Consider the following 24816-nt stretch of genomic DNA (forward strand, 5'->3'; position numbering starts at 1 on the left):
TGTCTTTATGATAAAGCAGTCTCGTCTCCAAGTATGTAAAGGTTAGGTAGTTTTTCATAATGAAGGAAATCATGTATTTATTTAAATATTAGCCATTTTTAAAAGTTATTTTACATTTGAACTCAATTGTGCTAGAGTACCAAAAGCATAATGTAACATTTTCTATTGTCTGGCTGTGGGAGCAGCAGCAGCAGCTTTCAAAGCTGATATAAATAATATAAGTTCCAAGACCAGATCATGCTTTTAATATAAATTGTAAGATTTTTTGTAACTTGTGTACAGTGCTGGTGAGGGAGCCCTCTGTCTTCTCCACAGCCTTGCATGCCCCCAAGTTCCTCCAAACCCACATCACACTTCACTTCACCGTCCCTCCATATATCAGTGCCTCATTTGCATTTTCAAATAGCTGTAATTTACATGCCCCATCCTAAAAGGAGGGGTGGTGTAGCCACGGCCTTGGAATTTTCATTTTAAATATTGTGTGACAAACACGATTTCTTGACAGTATATGGAGAACAGAGTTTAAAGCTAATGTGAGATTTACAGAAGATGTTACTGAACAGATGCCTTTAACTGAAGAATTCACTTGTCATTCTTTTTTTCCATTACGATATTAAAGCTGAACTTCTTACCTGAAGTATGGACATCAATCTGTTTACATGGATTGGAGTACTTAAAACTTGTATTTGTACATTTCTGCATAGTCAGACGCTACTTCTGTTTACTTGTACTTTGCATTTTCTTCCTTGTTAGTAATTCCAACGTGATCATAATGGCCTGCTTTAGATATTAAATATTGGACTGGGAATGACCTGAGAGATATGCAGGCAAATTATGTAACAGACAGGCCATCAAGAAAAGAAGATAGCAGCATATATGTTAAATCTTTGAGAAAATAAAATGAATTTTAAATATCTGAGTAAGCTCACTGACTTTTGTATAAAATCCAATAATTTACCATCTATAAAATACTATGGAAATAGCTGCTGTCTAAATGGGAATACTAATGAAGGTGTTGCAGACTGTGATCCTATCATTTGATGAAAGTAAATATTTCTTCATCTGACTGTTAGGCCAAGTTGGGTGGTGATTATGCTAGTTGCATGATTTTAAACTAATTCACAACCCAGGATGGAGTAAGAGAGCACTGGTAATCCACATTTAGAGAACTGAAGTTGTGGAAAAGCATTACATACACATGCAATCATACTGAAATTAATGAGACCCTTTTAAAAGCATCTATTTTTGGCTTCTCTCTACCTTTACTTTTTAATTTTTTTTTTTTTTTTTTTTTTTTACTTTCAATATTGGCTATTACGTTCTATTTTCATCTTTAGAGGAGAATGCTAATTGTGTAACCAGTGATTTTTTTTTCCTGATTTCCAACTCAACTGTACTGCACAAGGAAACTATATGAAATATTAGGTCACTTGCATTATTCAGGAAGACTTCCCCCCCCCCGCTGCCTGGAGGTCGCTTGTTTGTTTTTTTTACTTGCTCTGATTCTCCTATTTGTTAATATCCACCAAACCATTCCTCTTTTTTGCCTTGGATTTTTTAATTAAAGCTAAGTGATATATGTTCAAATATCAACTGATTAATACTCCTCAGAATTGCTGGAACAGTTGCCATCTTCAAATACCATGGTAACCTAGTTTTTATTATCCACATTTAGGTTCCAGTTTATATTGTCATAATGTGCTGCTTTTCTAAAATGCTTCAGTTTTAATTTTCAATATAGCCTAAAATATAGACTAGTTTCAAATTCAACAATAAATGTGCAATCATCCTATTTTAGGTTAGAGCAGCAGTAAATCATTTTAAGTGGAGAAACTTTGGAGATTTATAGGAGTTAATTATGTCTATCTCAAAATACTGTTTTCTAAGATGGCATTGCAGGGCAGCGTGAGCCTTCTTAAGCTAAAGTATCAAATAACTTTATGATAATACTTCTAAAAATACTTAGCACAACTCCTCCTTTTATGCGTAGCACAAGATAGTGTTGTATCCTCAAATTAGAGACGGACAAAATTTTTTTCAGAGTAAATCTTCCAAAGAAAAAAAGATGCATTTTTTAGGGAACTGAAGCTTTATAGTTTGGACCAGGGAAAAGAAAAAACACATGGATTTTTTTTAAAGTAATGCTTTTTAAATAAAACGTTTGGTCTCAAAACATCATTCAAAGACCTTTATTCAACCTGAAAAAAAATTGTTTTTGATCTTATGTGAAAAACAAAAAACCCATTTTGGGTTTGATACTGAATATTTAATTTTTTTTTTTTTTTTTTTTTTTTTGGTTCAGTCACTGAACAGAAAAATACATTTTTTTTTCTTAGTTCTGGTCTTGTTCTTTTTTCCTGTACATGTTAGCCTCCAGATGCAAGTTACTGCTGATGTCAAAGAGGCTAAAATTGATGTTGCAGGGGCTGGCATGCTCCCTGGTTTGGGAATGCTTAGGTTCTGAGGGTGGTGGACCATAGAGGTCTAACCTGTATCTCAAGATTCTGTACTGGCCGTTACCTCAAGCTTCAGAGTGCAAAGAATCTCATGATAGATGAAGAGGGTGCCTAGAAGGAAAAGTATCTTCCCAACTTTTATTCTTGTGTCATGATAGAGGGTAAATAAGAGCACGTGACTTCTCTTTTCAGTGGTATTCCTTTTGCATAGCTCTCTCATCTCCCCTCTTACTCATCTCTCCAAAAGGCAAAGATAGGACTATATTAAGGTTTTGTCTAGTCTTAGAAATCATTCCCCCTACGCCCGCAACTTTAATTGCTTTTAAATATTGTTTTATATGTTTTAAATATGTTTAATCTCCTTAGGATAAAGTTTCAGAACACAGGTGGGGAACCCATCGTTCAGATCCAGCCAGTGTCTGGCCTGGATGTGGTCCCTGAGCCTCATGGCTCCCCATCAGTGTTCCCTGTAAGCTGAGCTCTTGGGCTGTCTCCCAGGAGAGATTCAGTTGCTGCCTGTCAGATGAACAGAGAGCCCACAGTGGGCAGCATGTGTTTCTGTTGGTATACATCTGCACATGCCTTGGTGCACATTGTAAAATTTATTCTGCTAATAGATGGGAATAGTAGAGGGAACACTTCTCCTTTCCCCAGCCCCCAGCAGGTTTGGGGTGCGGGGGCAGAATCAGGCAAGCTGGAGCCAGATCTGACCCACAGACTTTGGCTTGGGTAGGATGGGGCAGGGAAGCAGCTTCACATGCTACCACTTCTTCTCCCCTCCCTTGCTGGGGGAACAGCAACACAGTGCTGCCTGGCGGCTTTCCTCTGCCGTTCTAGCAGCAGGGAGGGGTGGCAGTGCATCAGGGGAACTGTGCAAGGTAAGCGCTACCCCATTGCCCAGATCCTGCACCTTGCTTCTGTACGTTCCTGCCCGGACCCTCCACTCTTCCAGTTCTCGCACCCTTCCTCCCATGCAGACTTCCAACACTCAACATGTTTTGGCACCCTCCCTTCCACCCAGACTCCACACCTGCTCCTGGGCATCTCCTTCTGCACACCAAATCCCCCATTTTTGGTCTCACCCTAGGCCCCCAGAAGAGTTAATATGGCCTGTGGGGAAGCACTGAACCTCAGTTCCCCTTTTTTCCACTTCCCTGCCCATGGGGCTGGAGTGTGAGGGGAGTGAGGTGTCTCAGTCAGGGGCCACATCAGTGAAGAAGAGGCTTTGTTTATGGTTTTGGGGTGGGGTTTCTTCTTCCTTCTTTTATATGCTCCCCCAACCCCAACTGATTTTTTTTCTTAGCTCAGTGGATTCAGACCCCAAAAAAGTTCATCATCCTTGCTCTAGAACTAAATTCAGAGTTCAAACTGAAAAATCCATTTATATAATAGCAAATTTTCAGTATCTTTATTCCAGTCTTTATGCAGTCTTTTTCGAATGTGGACGTGTATTGAGATTGAGTGATACCTCTTTTTCTCCTGCCTTTCTTGCTACTGACCGGCTGTTAGCTGTATGTGGACGTAGACTAGTTGAGGCAAGTCTTTGACAAGTGGAATGAACAGCCAGTTTATTGACTCTGCTAAAATATTAACTTCTTTGAGTTGTGTTCCCGTCCGTGCTCCACTTCAGATGCTCACGTGCCCCTTGAGGTCTCGATGAGAGATTATCAGTTAGTGATGTCAGTCTGACCTGTGCATGAACCATATGCTGTCTCTTTCAAATACTGAGGTTATATAGTGTGTGTGAGGTGAACCGCCTTCATTTCCTTATTGACTGTCTCAGCCTGAGACTGAGCCCTAGTATGACCACTGTGAGCGTGCCTAGGCTTTCTGTATTTCTAATATTTTCATATTATTAGGAGCCCACTCTCAGCAGTACCCTCAGCAACCATGGCCTCAACTACTAGTTCAATACTGACCCACTGTTTGGTGTCATGGTAGTTCAGCTATAGTAAGGAGCTCTGGATTACAGATGAACCAGAGTCTCTGCTCCTCGTGGGAAATGAGCATCTCTTGGTACCAAGACTCTCATCTTTAGACTGCCTTCTTCCAGTGCCACAGGACCTTCTACTGAAGGTGCTTCTTGTTTGGATGAGATGGAGGAAGGATAAAGGCAGCTTCAATCAGTCTCCTTAATTTCTGTCCAAGCTTTTCCAATATATCCATTAAGGAATCCATTCTCTGAAACTCATAGGGAGAATTGTACTTACTATCCATGGTGATTGAATCAACCTTGGCTGCCACCTCTACTACTTTGATGTCCCTTGCCACCCCTGGCTGACTACAGACAGCGATTTACCTGACCAACAGTACTGTCTTATAGGGAGGAAAGAGTTGTACCTGCCCTCTTCTCCCAAACCAGTCCTCTGAGATGAGAAAATGCTTGAGGCGCTAGGGCAAATAGGGAGACCGCTTCTCAAATTCCTACTTTTATCCTCATCTCTGGATGACGCAGATATGGTTCTGAGACTATCCAGGACCAATGATCTTTTCAGTAATTTCATGATCTCATAGAATGGCAAAGTTTTAATCTTTTACTACAGAATGTTAAAACCCTGAAATATCACAAGTTTTAGGATGCATAACCTACAATGTAATTTATTTATCTGTTGCTTATTAAAGGTATTGCAATCAAGGAGTCTGCAAAAGTGGTTGACCAAGCCCAAAGGAGAGTTATGAAAGGTGTAGATGATTTAGACTTCTTTATTGGGGATGAAGCAATAGAAAAACCAACATATGCAACAAAGGTATTAAAGGATAAATCTTTCCTGTAAATTTACTATTTCTAAAAAGTTCACTGTACAGTAAAGTTTCTGATTGACTTTTAACTGTAGGGAACTCTTTATTTTTTCCAATTTTAACATGTTCTTCAGAAAGAAAATGATGTTCAAATGTGATTTAATGTTCAGTGAGTTGTAACTTCATTTGGAGATGAATACACTAATTTATATTCTTTTTGAATTAATACAGAATAATGGCAAAGCTAACTGTTTTCCAACACAGATGAGATTTTATAAAGACTTCATAATTTGAAATTTTTTAACCCTACTGAAGTAAGAAGAACTTATAGCATACTGTTCTTACTGCATGGTTTGTCTCCATTGTTGGTGACACTTTCCTTTCAGTTACAGTCAGACTTTTTATTTTGCTTTCCAAATATATACTGATGCTTCTTTTTTAACAGTGGCCTATTCGCCATGGTATAGTTGAAGACTGGGACTTGATGGAGAGATTTATGGAGCAAGTTATCTTTAAATATCTAAGAGCAGAACCAGAAGATCATTACTTTCTTTTGGTGAGTACAAATTACCTCCTCTTTATGAAAGGACAGAGAGATTTGTAAGAATTCTGTATTTATTATACAAAGAACCTGTATGTAAATAAACCCTTAGGTCCTGTCACATATGTTGGAAGTTAAAGGTCACGTGCATTGACTAAAGCCAGGCTGGTCTGGCTGCTTCTGTATAAGTTGCTTCTTTATTTTTATAAGAGTTTTAAAAAAGCAAAGGAGTATCTGATCTACAAACTCCTGTTCTTCCTTTTATTTCTATTGCCCCAAACTTTCTCTGTTGCAACAGCTCTCCATTGAAGTGAATAGTGATGTCATGGAAACTACATTTTTAGGTAAGAGTATCTCCAGTGATGGAGTAGCAGTCTGTGCACTGTGTGTTTAATAGCGGTTGTATTAAAACAGAACAATTATTTTATTTGGATGCATTTCTCAGAAAGTGCCATTCAATTTGCCACAGTTTTTACTGAGCTTGAGGCAATATGGAGTGTGAATCTGTTCAGTGGGATTTGCTTTGTAGCCCTGCGTAGTTTGACTTTTATTGCTTGGATTTGGGGCAAGGTCTGAGCATTCAAAAACACTTGTTCAAAGCTTTGATCTTGGAGTTTGGGTATCAAATTCAGTACTTAATTTAGATATTAAGCTGTCCAGTTGTCCCCAACTTGTCTTTGTTGTTGTGTTTTTTTTAATATGCACATATAGAGGTTAGAAACTTAGGGCTGGAAAGAACATTCTAGAACATTAGTCAGTCCCCTGATGTCACTGTCCACCCTGTTATATGATCCCTTTCATGAAGTTAAGTTCCGTCTTAAACCTAGCCAAGCCATTATCTCCACTACTCCAGTTGGGGAAAAATTCCAGAATCTCGTTCCTGTGATGGTTAGAAATTGTCTTCTAATTCTCAGCCTCAATTTATTCATGATCAATATATAACTTCTCAAAATCTTCCCTACTTATATATATATAAGAAAGGTAAAGACAGAAAATGACTGATGATATAACCATAGTTTGTTCCATGGATATAGAGTTGAATCTCACTGGAATCAGTGAAATGAGTGTTGCGGGATGGAGGACCATGGTCGTCATCCTCTTTGAACTGTAGCACAGTCCCTATATGAAAACAGCTGCTAGCAACAAATATTATATGTATGTTCAAATATAGTTCACTATTTCAACATTCAGAATGCATACTTTCAAAAAACAAGCAGAACTATGATTTGTTAAGTCAAAGTATCCCGTGGTAGCACATCAAGGCTACGTCTACACGTGAAGCCTACATCGAAGTAGCCTATTTCGATGTGGCGACATCGAAATAGGCTATTTCGATGAATAACGTCTACACGTCCTCCAGGGCTGGCAACGTCGATGTTCAACATCGACGTTGCGCAGCACCACATCGAAATAGGCGCAGCAAGGGAACGTCTACATGCCACAGTAGCACACATCGAAATAAGGGTGCCAGGCACAGCTGTAGACAGGGTCACAGGGCGGATTCAACAGCCAGCCGCTCCCTTAAAGGGCCCCTCCCAGACACACTTGCACTAAACAGCACAAGATACACAGAGCCGACAACGAGTTGCAGACCCTGTGCATGCAGCATGAATCCCCCGCTGCAGCAGCAGCAGCCAGAAGCCCTGGGCTAAGGGCTGCTGCACACGGTGACCATAGAGCCCCGCACGGGCTGGAGAGACAGCGTCTCTCAACCCCCCAGCTGATGGCTGCCATGGAGGACCCCACAATTTCGACGTTGCGGGACGCGGATCGTCTACACGGTCCCTACTTCGACGTTGAACGTCGAAGTAGGGCGCTATTCCGATCCCCTCATGAGGTTAGCAACTTCGACGTCTCGCCGCCTAACGTCGAAGTTAACTTCGAAATAGCGCCCGACGCGTGTAGCCGCGACGGGCACTATTTCGAAGTTAGTGCCGCTACTTCGAAGTAGCGTGCACGTGTAGACACAGCTCAAGTGTATTCTGTTCTGCTCTTCAGAATTAATTCAGCTGGTAACAGACTTTTTCTGATATTGCCTTTGAGAAGAATATAAAACATAACATTTATGTTCAGTTGGATGATGAATGGTTGATTGGGGATGTGAAAATACCTTGAATATACAACAATCTTTTTTTTTTTTTTTTGGATGATAGTGGATAAAAGGTTACCATGAAATAACAGCTCAGGATAAAAGGACACCAGTATATGTTGGTAGATTGAAGCTAGAATTAAGTTTAACATTACTTTGTGTTCCTGCATTTTCACACAGTGTGTTATCCGATGGTGCAGTTTGCATAGTTTTCTAGCCTTCGTTTGATCTGAGAGTTTTTACTAAATTAAACAGTATGCTGATTGCTTTTTAAAGCACAGTGTGAATTCCTGCTATTGTATACTTTGGAAAAATGATTAAGCTCCCAACCAGGAACCTTTTTTGGTGTGTGTTTCTTTTTTTTAAGTCTGAATTAATAGAAGTATTCGATTTTAATTTATTTTTAAACATTTCTGTCATACAGACTGAACCTCCGCTAAATACTCCGGAAAATAGGGAATATACTGCTGAGATAATGTTTGAGTCCTTCAATGTTCCAGGGCTGTACATTGCTGTTCAGGTGAGAATGCAGCTGTCTAGTTGAGTGGGACAGGCAAGAAAGATTATTTCAGGTTCAAAAATAAATCTTTCAAATGCAATGAGAAAGCTTTTTGTAATTCTAAAGTTTTGAAGATGTTTTGGAAATGGGTATTGGGTTAGAGGTTTTCATGGGTTCACTGGTTGAAATTCAGTCTCGTGGTCGCTTAACGCCATTTGTCTGCTAGCTAGAATATGTAAAATTAACTGGTGATTTTGACTGTGTTTGTGAAAGACAGCTGTCGCATAGCAAAACACATGGTAGTCTGTGGCAGTAAGCCAAGAACAGAATGACCCATTAACAGGAACCTGTTTTTCACATCTAGAGTTAGTCCTTTGGATGGAGAACATCTGTTTTCCAGAACTTGCACTGCTGCATTTCTGTGCTGTGCCTCTTCTGTGGCTAGAAGCGATTATAAGGAACAGGAATGAAGAATGTGGTCTTCCCCCCCCCCCCCCCCCAAATGCTGTTTTATATAGATATTCCACAACTCCATTGTTACTTTCCTACCCATAAATTGATATCAAGTACATCAGTCAATTACAAATTTCTCTGGCTACATTATAGCAATCTTTTGAAAGCTGATCTCCCAGAAGATCTCTTCCGGAAGATCTTCTTTCTAAAGAGCACGCACGCAAATGTGGATTGAAAGATCAATCCACTCTTTCAATAGAGAGTGTCGACACAGCATCTGCTCTTTTGAAAGAATGGGGCAGGGAGTGAAAAAGCCAGCACCATGAGGACTGCTCTTTTGGGGAAAAAGGTCCTGTGAAATGTGTACACATGCGTCTTTTTTGAAAGGAGGTGCTCTTCCTGGTATGGGAGCAGAAGAGGGCTTCCAGAAGAAGAGCTGCTTTTTTTTTATTTTGGATCAAAAGAGCATTTTGTGTGTGGATGCTCAGCTTGTTCTTTTGAAAAAGAGCCTGGTTTTTCCAAAAGAACTTGCTAGTGTAGACATGGCCTCTCTGAATAACTTTCAGTATAATTTCAGCTGTAATAAACAATTTTATTTTTAGATAAGATGCATTTGTTTCCTCAGGAATTTTTGTTCTAGGAGCATGATAGTTTATATTATGAAAAATAAAAAGTATTTGGTGGTTGACAGCTTTGGGTATTTTGATTCAGTTGTGTTTAAATAGACTTTGTTCACTTTGGCATTTTGTATCTTTGAATGAAGAGTATAGAGCATCAGCTGTAGAGGAACATCCATGTAGGGTTTATGCATCAATGTAGAACTAAAGGTTCAGATTCTGGTTTCTTTTTTTTACAAGGCTGTCCTTGCCTTAGCTGCATCTTGGACATCAAGACAGGTAGGCGAACGAACATTGACTGGCACAGTTATAGACAGTGGAGATGGTGTTACTCATGTCATTCCTGTGGTAAGTATACTTGAAAATATCAAAGCCTCATAATGTAATGTTGTGTCATTGCACGTTGTAAACTTGCTGAAGTGAACATTGATATTGGAGGTAGCTTTTGTTGTAGTTAAATCATGACTAGGAGTTTTCAGGAATCGTTGAATAACCTCCGACAACTCACTACAGCCCTGTTCTGTCTAGTCTGCTAAGGTGCAGAGACCTGCTGAGCACTCTTGTTTCCTTATTACAAGTCAATGTCTTCAGAAGCTCAGAACCTGACCTTTAGTCTGAATTAAATTTGTCATCTTTAAAATAAAACTAATAAAACCAGTGCTTTTCTTGTGTACGCAGCTGTCTCTCTTCCCCCAAACCTCCACATCCCCTGGGTTCCTGCTGCTGGCCAGGCTCTGTGACCCAGCCATTCCCCTCACAGGGCTGCTGGGAACCCTGCCCCCTCTCCCTGACCTGTGGCTGGGTCCTGAGGGCTGGAGCTGCTGGCAGGGCTCTGCTCCCCAGCTGGCTCCCAGCTGCAGGATTGGTGGGGTCCCCAAGGTGGGGGATGCTGAGGTGCCGGTACAGTGTAACGTCCCACAATGGCACAAAAAAAGCCCTGACTCATGTTCATAAACATCAAATGTTTCATATTAAGGTCATAGTTTTTTAGTGACCCTAATAGCTTAATGAGATCCAGTACAATTCTAGTCACACAGCAAAGATAATGCAGGAAGCAAAATTCCTATGAGTCTAATAATGAAGAAGGTTTAACCAAGTTGACTGTATGTAAGATCTTAGAATATATGATTATTTGTTTTATAGATAATTAGCATATGCTATTTACTGTTTTAGTAAATGTTAGTATGTTTTTCTGCAGGCGAACAATGCAACTTACAGAGCTGCACACTTAGTTTTCTAAGTGAGGTATATAATGGTTTCTTTGGATGAATGGAAATACATCTGTTTGCGTAGTTGAGGAGAAACTGGGTATCTCCTGTTAGAAATATTTAAAAGCCCTTTTGTTCCACAGTCTTACCAAATGAAGAACTACATAAATGAGCTACTCATTTGCTTGATGATTGAGTATATTGTAAAGTTACTTTGGTCATGATCTAAACTTGTGTTTTATAGCTTTTTCCCCCCCCCTCAGCTTAGTGGAAAATAATACTTTGTAAAAATTTCAGATTGGACTGTTCATTAGAGAAGGGTTTTTTTCTGCTAAGGCATAGTAAATCACTGAGATTTCAACTCATGTAATGGGAAATTAGGTTGTTTTTATTATGCTTAACATATATTGTAATTATATGTCAGCAGAAATTTCTCGTAATTAACTGAAGTAGATGAACAGGTTGTACATTTTTTATGTCATTTGGGCAGCTCATTCCTTTTTAAATATATCTTCCAGTATTTTTCAACATAAATCAACTAACGCAAACCCATGATGAGGCTTGGGCAGCCAGCCAATAGACTGGTTAGCTGACCATATATTGCCAAGTGTTCCTGTGGCCACATCCTTAGAGGCTGAGTAGCCTAGTGGCTACATTGCTGCTTAAGGAAGGGGAAGACAGACCCCTTATCCCCCTGTGTTCTTGGCTCAGGAATGCCCAAACCACCCCGTTTCAGCCCTTAGTTTTTGGGGCATGGCCTCAAGAGTCCACGGTTCCCCTTAGATGGAGTTTCTCAGTAGTCCCCCTCCACGCCCCCCCCCACTTTTTTTTTGCTCCAGAGGAGTGGGGTAGGGGCTTACTTACTCCCAAGGCTGCTGGGTTTGTGCCGTCAGACTGGTGAACCAAGATCTTTGCCGGTTATCCTCAAACTGAGCCAGCCTCCTTCCTTTTTTCCCCCCATTGTTAAGGTGAAGTGGGGTGGGGCTATTTGATCCTAGAGACTTTCTTTAACCTGTGTAATGCCTGGTACTCCTTTTCCTGTCTCCTCCCACTGCCCTGATGTAGCCAGCAGCCTAGCTTTTCCATTGATCCTATTGCAATCTGTTAACTTACTTAAGTGTCTTACAACAGCCCAATGCTGTCTGTTAGGGGGAAAAGTGAACTAATTGCAAGCTGAGCATCTTGATTGGAATAACTGACATTTCAAATAATCTTCTAAATCTTGTAAAGAGTACTGCATGTGCTTTGCAACCAGTATATCAGGTAATCTACTGTATATTTGAGAGAGATTGTCTTGTCTGTTCAAGGACTCCTAAACAGTAAGAGCTAGGACCACAAATTTTGGCTTACAGCTTCCTCTTATAATCACTTAAAGCAAGGTACGGGTTTGGTTTTTGCCAAGAAAATGGGATGCGCTTGGAATTGGGATTGTTTCTTCCCTGTATGGTTTTATGAGAAACAATCACAGGTGAAAGAAGCTGGATGGTGCCAGCACTGGCTGCAGAATGCAGGAAGCAGACAAACATGGTGCTGCCCAAGCCAGGGGACATGCATCCCTACCCCAGCTGTTCCTGCTAGAGTTGCAGCAGCCATGGAAAGGTGCTACTCACATGGTCCGAAGCTCTTGTGGCAAGAAAGGCCTTACTGGAGCAGCCCTCATCCCCAGCCCCACACCTAAGCAATGATTTACACAAACTAGAACAATATCATTGATTTAAGGACCCATGCAAGGCCAGATGAATCTTCTAACAGTAGAATAATTGTCTTTATGGAATTGTAGAATCATAGAAGACTATAACTGGAAGGGACTTGGAGAAGTCATGGGGGGGAGGGATAGCTCAGTGGTTTGAACATTAGCCTGCTGACCCTAGGGTTGTGAGTTCAGTCCTTGAAAGGGCCATTTCAGGATCTGGGACAAATAGATTTAAAAAATAAAATAAAAAAAGATGGTTGGCCCTGCCGTGAGGGCCAGGGACTGGACTCAGTGACCTCCCAAGGTCCCTTCCAGTTCTGTGAAATGTGAATCTCCATATTAATTAACCAATCCCTTGACCTCACAGCAGGACCAAGTACCATTCAGGCCATCCTGGATAGATGTCTTTGTGACCTGATCTTAAATATCTCCAGTGATGGAGATTCCACAGCCTCCCTAGGCAATTCATTCCAATGTTTAACTACCCTGACATTTAGGAAGTTTTTCTTAATGTCCAACCAAAACTTCTCTTGCTGCAGTTTAAGCCCTTTTGCTCCTTGTCCAATCCTCAATTTTTCTCCTTCCTCCGTGGAGCCCTCTTTTAGGTACTTCTCAGTTTTCTCTTTTCTAAACTAAACAAGCCCAAGTCTTTCAGTCTTCCCTCAATGCTCATATTCTCTGGACCTTCTCCAGTTTTTCCACATCTTTCTTGAAACGTGGTGCCCAAAACTGGTCACAATACTCCAATTGAGGCCTAATCAGCTCAGAGCAGAGCAGAAGAATTACTTCTCCTGTCCTGCTTCTGATTGGATCTTCCTTTTTAAAGGCTGAAGAATCTAATCTGTTAAAACACATGCAGCTTTTTCTTTTCCTGCCAAAAGTGGGAATAGGGCAGGTAGAATGGAAATTGATGGATCGATGTGACCTGCTGAATGCTATTTTTATTATGTTGCTGGATCTACATTTTCTCCCTACCTTCCAAACTTTTGTCTCTCTTTTGCCTGTGTAGACTGTAAACTCTTACTATTGAAGAGCCTACAACTATCTTGAGTGCTATTGAACAGTAATGGGTGTGAGAATGCCTCCTGTCACTTAGTAGCATTCACTCCATCTGATTTAAGAAGCAAATGGGCTGTGTCTAGACTAGCCCCGAACTTCAAAAATTTTGAGGAGTAAAGGGACTTTGATGGAGCACAGACACTTTGAAGTACCCCTGGCTACATGCAAGCTGGCACTTCGAAGCTGCCGCGGCGGAGATTTAGCCTAATGAAGTGCAGCATATGCACTGCAACACTTCATGAATAATCTCCTGACACCATGCCCCCTTCAAAGTTTGGGGCTAGTCTCGACACAGCCATGGAGAACACGAAGTGGTGACTATTGTTACTTGAAGTGTTCTGACAGAATGGGTGGGACCTGTATGGTTTTGTTTCCTGTAAGAATGGTAACCAAATGCAGTGACTCAGAAATGGAAATTAAAAAGCTATGAATAACTGAAATGACATCAGGGCTCTATGACGATTATGAAAGGGATTGTGTAATGCTGATAAATCTGAATTATGGTAGCGAAGGACCCAATCCGGTAAGCATATGTATGTGTGTTTTCAGAATCTAAGACTTGATGTTTCAATAAATAACTTTGTTCTGAAGTTGATGGAAGGCACTCTTCTCCTTCTCCAAATTATTGTTCTTTCCAGGCTGAAGGCTATGTGATTGGCAGCTGTATCAAACATATTCCAATTGCGGGACGAGATATAACATACTTCATTCAGCAACTGCTGAGAGAGCGAGAAGTAGGAATTCCTCCAGAGCAATCCTTGGAAACAGCTAAAGCCGTGAAGGTAAAATGAAAAGCTGTAAAACGAAAAGGTGGTTGTACCACTGTGCACATTTGCTTTAAAAATCATATTCGTATGGCCTGACTCTTAGTAGTGCTCCTTTTTTAAACAAGAATATACATATTAATATTTAATACTAAAATCTAATGTTAATATATCAGTGTTTGTACAGAGCCATTTTTCCCCCAACTCATGACTTTTGTAATACTTAACTGGAAGCTCTGCTAGGGGATGTGAAGACCAAACACTGTAAATGAGTTAAAAATATATATATATTTAAGTTAATGCAGGATAATGGCAGTTATCCAGGACAATCAGGGATGCAACCCCATGCCCTGGTGGCCCTGGATGAATGGAAGTGATCACTCACTAATTCCTCTCTGAAGCATCTGACATTGGCCACTATCAAAAGACAGGATACTACACCATTATGAATATTCTTATGTTATGATTTCTTCTGCCTAGGTTGCTGTGTTTTTTTCCTCTCTCTCCTGCAGTAGAAAGCTATTACAACTGATCCACTGAAGGATGTTAATCTATTACTTTATACACTTAGTATTTATTTTTCATTGCCATAGAATTTTAGAGGAAAAATGGAATCAAGATCAACTTAGCCACTCAAAGCATGCTGCTTGCTCCCAGTGGTGCACAGAAGTGGTTTGTAGCATTATAGTACAGTAAACCCTTGCTGTGTATGATTTCAACTTGTGGTTTACATGTGTTAACGCGAGTTAAGCATAAGTTATAATTGTGGGGTGCCTGGGGGCTGGGGAGCACAGATGCTTCACCAGCTTCCCACTCCAGCCCCTGGTTCCCCCAGCTGCAGAAAGCCAGGGGACAGATAGCCACAGTGTGTTCCCCGAGTGTGGCTCCAAGAGTGGCGTGCTGGTCAGTTTCCTGGCTCCCGCAAGAACAGGGGAGCCAGGAGCTAGGTTGCTGCCCGGTTCATGGTTCCCCCTCAACTTGCACATAATTTGAGTTATGTGAGGGTGTGCAGGAGCGCAACCCTCATGTAACTCGGGGGACTACTGTGTCTAATTTGTGCATAGTGACCTTTTTATGGTTAGTTTCATACTCTAATATGTAGCTATCTGCTAGCTTCAAACTTTTCCCAAGAGCTTGATCCCTCCTGTTTTTGTTGAAGAGCCATATTTGGTTGGGTTCAAATGGTGTAAGACACACCATCTTTCTACTATGTTGGGGAAGATTTCTTCAGATCTCTGTACTTAATTTTCAGGAGCGCTTTAGTTATGTCTGTCCTGATTTAGTAAAAGAATTTAACAAGTATGACACAGATGGTACAAAATGGATTAAACAGTATACTGGAATCAATGCAATTTCAAAGAAAGAATTCACCATTGATGTTGGCTATGAGAGATTCTTGGGGCCGGAGATCTTCTTTCATCCTGAGGTTAGTTGATATGAATTATAATGGCCTTCAGTTTTTTTTCAATTCAAGCTATGTGACTGTTTATATATCTGTGTACTAATTTTAATTTTAAATGTATTTTAAAGATTTGAAAATATGCCTACCTCAGCTTATATTTTAAAGTAGATGATTTCTGTTTGTAAGAAGAGAGCGAGTTTCACTTCCTGGTATTGGATAACCTTTTCAGTGAATAAATAAAGCTATTTGAGCAATCAAACACAGTACAAAACCATTGGATTGCTACAGTGTTGTTGGTCCTCTCCTGCTATGCATTTATCTTTAATTTTCTTACCCATTGTACATGGTTGTGCCCAGTCTTTTAAATGTACCAATTGTCATTTCATTAAAAATTGTCTTTCCCACTTCCACTTCTGTGCCACCAGCCCTGTTTTTCAGGTTATTTTAGAAAAAACAGATAGGAGTAAGGACATTTTCTCCTCAGTCTGTGCTTCCTTTATTCTGGTGTTAAGGCCCCATCCTCATTCTGAGCTGAACTATATGCTTCAGTACTGAGCATCTGAGAAGTGTGGGCAGTCTTTGAACTGTTGAAAAATTATTGTTAAAGTTGACAAAAGCAGTACTAGAGAACAGTTGACAAAAATGGCCAAAAAACAGAGACAGACAAACCACTTTCTTTCTAACCTTTTATTACTAAATGGTCATTAAAATAAATATGCCTTATGTTCATTTCCAATATTAGTTAATGGGCATAAGTATAATGCAATAAGATGGCTTTCTTTATTTCTTCCTCTCTTCCATGCGGTATAAGCTGTGCAACAATTGACTTGACCTTTTTCCGTTTGTAAATATGCTCTTTTTGTGCGTGTGCATGTGTTAGGTACATGTACCCTGAGAACAGCCCCTTTGTTACTCCAGCATGTATTAGCCCTGCTTTTTCAATTAAGAACGAGTTTGGGATTAATTTTTAGTCATGTTTGATCTCAAGTACTCTGGCTCCTTACTTACTAATCCGCTTTTTTCTCTTAAATTTAATCGAGTTCTTTCTTCTCTCATTTTCCTGCACTCCCTTGGGTACCTGCATATCCCTAGTAGGTTGAGAAGAATGGTTTTGCTTCTAAAAGTCATAAAATTACTGCTATTTCAAATTGCACTTGGCTTCTTGTTCTTAGAGCTAAAACTGCAACTTTTGTAAAGTATATTGGATTAAAATTGTGGTGTTTAGCTACCGAATAGGTGGTGGTTTTTATATCTAATTTGACTTTGATTTTAGTTTGCTAATCCGGACTTCACGCAGCCCATATCAGAAGTAGTAGATGAAGTTATTCAGAATTGTCCTATTGATGTTAGACGTCCTCTGTATAAGGTCAGTAACAGTGAAGTTATTTTAAAATAGTTTTGTTTGGGTGGAAACATGCATGTCTTTTACACTCTCTCTCTCTCTCTATATATATGTCTTTTTTTATATTGATATAGTTATAAACTTGTCGGTAGTTTTTGATTAAAAGCAAACTGCCTTGTCATTGGGCTAATGTGCAGAAGGCCAATTAAAGGAAAGAGATTTTCACTAATAGTTTAAGTTTAACCAGAATTGCAGTTTGAACACTTTAATCTATTTTAATGTTTTAGGGCTGACTATAAAACTGTTAGAGAAGGAGAAAAGGGGCAAAGTGGAAGAAAATAAAAGATGAGGGAATGAAATCATGGCTGGGATCAAACGGAATTAAAAACTTTTTAAAAATAATTTACCTTTCATCAGAGAAGCAGCCCAATTTGTATAGTACTTCATCTAGCATTTTAAAATTTGAATAATTTAAAACATTCTGTGTAATTAAAAAATTCCCTGGCAAATTGGTGACCAATGGAATATGCATGTCCAGGGTGGACTAGTTACCAAAGACCTAACTTTTAGAAGCGACTAGTAATTTTTGGGTCACCTTATTGATACCTTGAAGAGAGCTGACATTCAGAAGTGCTAAGTATCCAGCTTTTGAAAATCAATCCCTTGTAAACAGGAAGTAACCTTAATATAACTGTAACAATCAACATTATAGTAATCTCTTTATTTTTGCATCCAAGACTGTCAATAAACATTTCATATTCTTAAAATTACCTAATGACCAATTTCTGATGCATGTTCATTATAGAATATTGTCCTTTCTGGAGGGTCGACCATGTTTAGGGATTTTGGTCGCCGTTTACAACGAGATTTGAAAAGAACTGTTGATGCCCGGCTGAAACTTAGTGAGGAACTGAGTGGTGGCAGACTGAAGGTTCGTTTCTTTCATTAACGTTAGATAGACAGCAGTAACTAAAACATTTCTATCTCTTCTAGTGTGCTTTTTTTCTGTTTGTGAGGGCAAATTCCATGTTGTAAGTAACAGGAAATTCCTGCAATTACTCTTCTGTTTTTGTTTTGAACTAAAATTGATTCTTTATTTAAAGATCTAGATTATTTCAGCAAGTATTAATGTACTAAAATGGACTCCTGAGAATAGGAGTGTTTATAGAGTGATATGGTGCTGCTTCCCTTGCTTCACAGCTGTGTTGCCTATCCCTTGTAGTAGTCACATGCTGGAGGAATCTCAGGATATGTCTACACTGCAGTTAGATGCCTGTGCCAGCTGACTTGGGCACCTGGGGCTCAAGCTTGAAAGGAAGGGATGGGACTGTTTAATTGCAATGTACATGTTAGGCTGTGAGCTGCAGACCAATCTCTGGGATTTTCCCACTTTGCAGGATCTTACAGCCCAGGCTCCAGCCTGAGCCTAAAGTTGTACAGTGCAATTAATAGCTGCTTATCCAGAGCCCCAAGAGCATGAGTCATCTGGAATAGGTCAGTGGCAGGCTTTTAACTGAAATGTGGGCATGTTCTCCCTCTCCCATAGGGGATAGGACTTATTCCTGTTATGGGGTGAGGCTGAAGAGATACTGACTTTGACCTTGCTTTTTATAAACAAAAATTAAAAACACTCAACAAAATATCCAGGACAGTTTGAAGTAAAATAATTTTCAAATCTGTAGAGTTTTTTAAATTGGATTCTAAATCTAAATTCAATGCAACATTTGTTGGATAAATTTTGTGTTTCTTTGGGTACTCCTAGCTATATTGTTGTCCTTACAAATAGTAAGTACCTCTCACATATTCTAATAATATTTTCAATAATGTTGATGCGTTAGGCACAGGATATTAGAAGGATGTATATGACGGTATATCTTTTTATTGGCCCAACTTCTTTTAGTGTAGGAAACAAGCTTTTGAACTATCACAGAGCTCTTCTTCCTGACCTGTTTCAGAATTACACACATGCACATTCCTGAGATTGAAAATAACCTAATGGGGTTTTTGCGAAAACTTGCTGACAGAACTGCATGAATCAGCCATCTGCTTGCTCTTTGACACTGCATCCTTGTCATATGTAGTATCTTCATATACCTCTGGGGAGCCAGAGATGTAAACTACGTAGCAAAGGGCATAAAGGATATAAGTGCAATTGGTTGAAATCAAAGAAGTTCCCTCCTCTGATCTTCCCCAGGCAAGGCACAGAGTTGACGTTAACACCCCTGCAGAGAAATGCAGACATGGAACCAGTACGGTTCTGGGTGGGTTCAGCTGTAAGGGCTCAGCGTCCAGGAAATCAACCCCCAATGGGCCCAGCCCCTCCAAAAAAGCACATCTTATCCTGTGTAAAAGTTTTTACTCAGGGAAATCTCGTAAGGTTAGCCCCCTTTCAATGAAAGAGAGAGATCCACAGTGGTTGCTCCCCCAAGGTAACTATTATTTACACCGGGCCTGACTAATAAACAAAAGAGTTTTTATTAAGTATAAAAAATAGGATTTAAGTGATTGCAAGTAAAAATGGCCAGGACAATGTAAGTTACTAAATTGAAATAAACAAAAACACATAGCTAGTTTTAATCCACTAAGAATTTTGTTGCATGCAAATTCTTACCTGAAATAACAGCTGTTTATGGTAAAAGCTTCAAACTAGAATTTATCTTTGACTTGGGTCTACAGTTTCATCTAAATTCTTTTTGTATCCTCTTAGGGTATGGTAGGCAGCTTCAAAAGTCAACTGAAGTCAAAGGCTGATTGCTTCCCATTACTTAAATAGACTTTTTTTCCCAGGGTGTGAATCTTTTGTTTGATGTCCCTCAGCCCTATGGAAAATTATCAGATTCCAGAGGGGTTCCTGTAGCGGGTGGCATGGTCACCTGTCCTTTGTGGACCAACCACGGTTTGGGCTCAGAGGACCAACACAACCACTCAAATGGGACTATGACTGAGAAGTTTTTTGTAAAGACAGGCAAGTTAGCAAGTATGGTAATCAAATGAAATAAGGTTTGTCTGTGTGAGGGAGAGGGGTTTTGGTTTTTGTTCCCTTTTACTTAAGGGAAAGTAGGGAAGTGCTGTGGTTCTGGGAGTATTTCAAGCAGTTACTACATGACTGTAGAGATACTTCACTCTGATACACTATCAGCTCTGGAGGAACCACCCATCCTGTGCCAAAGCCTCCACATAGCAAGGGCTGCCCCCTAGGGCACTGTTGCTTTAATATCCAGACCTAGTGTATCCTTTCAATCACAAATGTCTCAACACAAAGATACTGGACTCCATCCTAAACCACCTGCCTAGTTCCTTTTATTCTCCCCAACAGTAAATGAATGTTTGAAAATCAAAACAAATCAGAGTTCCTTCTTGCATCACCTTAAATAACACTCTTAGTAGTTACAAACAGTAACATTGCTTGAAACACTCGCAGAACCACAGCACCCCCTTTCCCTTCAGTAAATCGCTCCCTCTTTCTATTACACACACAGCTTATTTCCTCAGGTTATCACACTAAGGCTATGTCTAGACTTACTAGGAATGTTGATGGCTGCTATGCAATTTTTGGTGTGCCAGTTGCATACCTAAAGTTGATTTTGCTGCTGTCAACGTTGGTCCCTGTCTTCACTGCAAGTGTTGATGGGACCGCACCTCCTGCTGACATTCCTTAATCCTTGTTGCTCACAAGGAGTTGTGGTTTCAACATTGATCCTGGAACGTGCCATTTTGCGCATGTGTGAAGCGGCACCCTAGAAGATCAAACCCAAGTGTTCAATCTTCTGTGGCTACTGGAGACCTAACCTTACTAAATTTTGATCAGCTTCATTCACGCAGTCATCCAGCACAACACACCCGAAAATACCCATCATTATAAAATTACATCATACACGCTATTTTATGTGACATCAATACTCCAGATAGAGGAAAAATCCATTTCTGATCACTCCAAATTATAGAGTTACAATTTGTATGTTTAGTTTGAATCTAAAGAGGGAAATGCTTCTTTCTGGGTGATCTAATTTAGAAAAGGAGATGATCTGGTGGTAGGTGATGACTCAGCTCTTAGCAAGGATTTTCCTCACCTTCATTAGGTGTATGTAGGTGGAATAGCCACATGAAATATAAAAATTAACTTTTGAAAGTTTTTACTTGAGGGAATAGTACATGTGTGGTAATTGCATAAACATATTATAGTTCATAAACCTGCTATGTTTAAAAATGTCTTAATTATGAACACTAAATTTAGATACTTAAAGAAAAGTGTCATTACTAGTAATAGCAAGTATTAATGTATTCATTTTGTTTTTCTTTATAGCCCAAACCTATTGATGTACAAGTCATTACACATCATATGCAAAGATACGCAGTTTGGTTTGGAGGATCAATGCTGGCTTCCACAGTAAGTTGGCTGTAAAATTTAACATGGTTCCATCATTCTAGGGACACTTGGGAACGTTAGGCTGCTTCTACACATGAGGTAATGAGGCAATTCAAAGCAGGCTAATGAGGCACTAGCATGCATATTCAGGCACTGATTAGCACAATGGCGGCCGCACGAATTTTGATTTGTAGACTTCAAATTACAGATTGATAGTGTAGATGGGGGCAGCTTCGAAATAAGCACCCCACTTCAACATTCCCTTGCTGCTACCACCACAGAACTAGAGTGGAGTATGGGAATGTCAAAGTAGGGTGCTTAATTTGAAGCTGCCCTCATCTACACTGTCAATCTGCAATTTGAAGTCTGCACTTTGAAATTCATGTGGCTGCTATTATGCTAATAAGGCGCTGAATATGCACGTTAGCACCTCATTAGCTGTCCCGGGAGTAAAAGGGGTTCGCTGGACAAGTGGTGGACGGAGACGAGAAAAGCAGTGAGCATAAAAAAGCTTTATTAACAATGGCTTAATTGATGTTATGGGGGGAGCGGAAATACCTAGCATGCTCTAGCCGTCTACCCCAACGCGATGTCAGGTGATGGACAGGGGAAGGCCTGTACTTATGGGGCAGTTACCAAACTGCAGATGGCGAGCAGAGTCCACACCAACATCTAGCCGAAAGGGTCCGGATTTTTGGTGGGAGGGACAAGTAGCTCGGGCCAACCGACAGGCTTGTCATGGTACACACGTCTCCGATTTGGGAGGGGGAGTTAACTTTTTATTGGGGTTTGGACACACAAACAACCCCTGGGCCAATGTCAGTGTGTTGTGCCCTTTTGTCCTTTTTAGAAGTTAGGAGGTTTTTTTTTCATTTTTAGGAGCTTTTAATGCTTGGTGAGGCGGTGGTCTCGCTTCCACGTATGTGACTAAGCCCTTGGCTGGCCCTGGTTCCTGATATATGGCTGAGCCTGTTGCTCCTCGGGGGGGTTTGTCGGTGCAGCTGGCATGCCGGATTCTGATTGGGTAGTGAAGCCTTGATTACGCACAGGGTGCGTGCAGGTCGCAGCTTGCAACACTGTCGTGGTCATACCACAAATGGCTGTGCCCACATTAGCCTGCTTTGAATTGCCTCCTTAGGTGGTATGTGTAGAAGCAGCCTTATTCTATCCTTGATGCACATTCATAGCTCCTTATATAATCAGGGAATTAATAATACCCCTTAAAAAGCAAATATAAACCCCTTTGCGTTTAGGGTTTTAAAAAATTAAAGGAGCAAATGACATCCACGTGTCGTTATGCAATGTATTACATTATTCTGAGTAAGTATTAAGGTTGAATACTGTATTTAGCTTAATAGTAAAATGTTATGTCTGTTGTATAGGTTTGTTGAGCAGTAATTCAAAACAAAGTACAGAATTTCCTAATTCAATAGGCCTTTGTTTCCCCAATTATTTTTGAGATTTATATGTAGTTGGAATGCAACAAACAAAGAGAGCACCTGACTTTTTGTTTCCTTTCTTCCAGCCTGAGTTCTACCAAGTATGCCACACCAAAAAAGATTATGAAGAGATTGGACCTAGCATCTGTCGTCACAACCCTGTGTTTGGAGTCATGTCTTAAAACTGACCTCAAAGGGTCAGGGCTAGGGAAGTTGGGGAAAGGAGAGTCCTTCTGATCACTTGGATGGATGGATGGCGGGTATTGAAATAACAAACATGACTTGATGATAAGAACAAGACCAAACTCAACTAAACAGGAATATTTTAATAAGTGTCTCAATATGCGGATATAGTGGAAAGCCAAAATAATTGAAGGTGTTTTTCTTTAGATTGAATATTTGAATCTGTGTGTAACAAAATGAAGATGTGGGTTTTAGTTCTTTCTGTGCCCTGATATTTTGTATATTAATGAATTATTCAAAATTTGATGGAATTTGACAGTGTGTAGATAGTCAGCTCTCTGATGCTTCAGTTGTACCTTTACATGTGTACAATGCAAGAGCTTGTTTATATTTCATACTTTTTTATACTTTGAGGGAAAAATCAATTCAAGAAACTAATATTTGAGGCAAAAATACCAGTGACCAACTGGGTGGTAAATTAAAAGAAATAAATAAAGGGCACATGAAGTTTACTCATGTGACTCTAGTTATTGCAAATTATGACCAGTCTAAATTCTCAGTTCCAATTTTGCAACTGCTTTTGGAATGAAGAAGCTTGGGTTAACCAATACCTGCTAGTGCTTTCTGATTACTTGGTGCATTTTCATTCTGTTTCTTGCTTTAAAAAAAAAAAAAGTAAAAAGACTGTTGGATCAGTATTGCAGTCCCATAGTGTCATTTCTAATTATAAAACAAATACGGTTATCAAAGGTGGTGTATTTAAAGCCTAACACCATTCCAATAAAGGCACAACATTTCTTTTTATATTTGTGTGAGGTTTTGTTCATTGCAATGTGTAGTAACTCTGCAGAGTGTCTATACACATCGTAGGTGGTTTGCAAGACAGAGATAACTATGCATTGCTCAAAGTGAAATTTTTGGAACTGAAATGCGTGGCTTCATCTATAATCACTCAGTCTGTACATCTCAGTATTTGGTTTTATTTCTGGAATGCTCACTGCAACTCTTTCCTCCTCTCCCTGCATTTCATTTCCTGGGGTTGTATGCAGCTGACAGCATTGCCTTTTTCAATTGTCAGAGCTTATGTTCCAATGGTAGACTGTTTATAAAAATAAAGTTCAAGTTTTCTGATAGTTTCTAGAAAAAGTTGGGTGTATTTAATGTGATGATCTGCAACTTCTGTTAATATTCTAACACAGAAAATATAGGGAAATCTTCCTAAAAAATTTCCAGCTGGAGGATCTTCTCTCTGGACTCTCAAACTTAGTTAAGCCAGTTTACACAGAAGACCACAAGAGGGAGATGTTTCACTTCATTTATTTTCTCACTAAAGTGAAAGAATAGGTAGAGGAAAGAGATGAACTTTTCATATGTGATATCTTTCAGTCTCTTGAAAGAGATGACAGCCTGACAGATGAGATCATTCTTTCCAGAAAAATGAGATAGATATGAAAGTCATTTTTACAACTGTTACTAAGACATTTCACATGCAGCAGCTAAGTATAAACACAACCTTGAAGCAAAATAAGAAACTTTTAAACAGTGGTGTTATAAAATTATCTTTATCTTTTAAATAAACTCTACTGCTATTCCAGTTCTTTCCTGACACCTGCTATAGCTTCTACATGCTTTGTTCATAGGCTAATGACGTCAAGGCAAAACCATTCCACTTGGTTTCTAAGGTTGACTTAAGGCCTAAATGTAGTACTTCAGTATAGAAAATTGAGTTCTATTCCAAGTTGTTAAGAGTGTTTGTCCTTGGGAAAGTCACTTAACTTCTCTATTTGCCAGTATATAAAATTATGGTTTATACATGTCCTATGTATTGTAAGTTAATGTTCTACAGCTCTTCGAAGTGTCAAATGTTCTAGAATTCTCCATTCTGTACTGCAGCAGGGAAAGAGCAAACCACACACTTCAGTCTAGTCTTGAAGGCAAAGCTGTATTTACAGCTACAGTTATGCTG

The 24816-nt window shown here is 39.7% G+C and overlaps 1 protein-coding gene across 1 annotated transcript in view; it reads left to right on the forward strand.

Annotated features, from left to right (window-relative positions):
* Positions 1–24432, forward strand: part of ACTR3 (actin related protein 3) — a 58038-nt gene extending 33606 nt beyond the window's left edge. The window contains exons 3-12 of the mRNA XM_075001338.1: positions 5079–5203; positions 5641–5751; positions 8250–8345; positions 9635–9742; positions 13993–14136; positions 15371–15544; positions 16794–16886; positions 17668–17793; positions 21166–21249; positions 22754–24432. Of these exons, the coding sequence (XP_074857439.1) occupies positions 5079–5203; positions 5641–5751; positions 8250–8345; positions 9635–9742; positions 13993–14136; positions 15371–15544; positions 16794–16886; positions 17668–17793; positions 21166–21249; positions 22754–22849 (1157 nt within the window). The 3' untranslated portion in view covers positions 22850–24432. The remainder of the gene's footprint in view (positions 1–5078; positions 5204–5640; positions 5752–8249; positions 8346–9634; positions 9743–13992; positions 14137–15370; positions 15545–16793; positions 16887–17667; positions 17794–21165; positions 21250–22753) is intronic.
* The last annotated feature ends 384 nt before the right edge of the window (positions 24433–24816 follow it).

The sequence above is a fragment of the Carettochelys insculpta genome, chromosome 8 (genome assembly GCF_033958435.1).
Source record: "Carettochelys insculpta isolate YL-2023 chromosome 8, ASM3395843v1, whole genome shotgun sequence".
NCBI classification, from domain to species: domain Eukaryota; kingdom Metazoa; phylum Chordata; order Testudines; family Carettochelyidae; genus Carettochelys; species Carettochelys insculpta.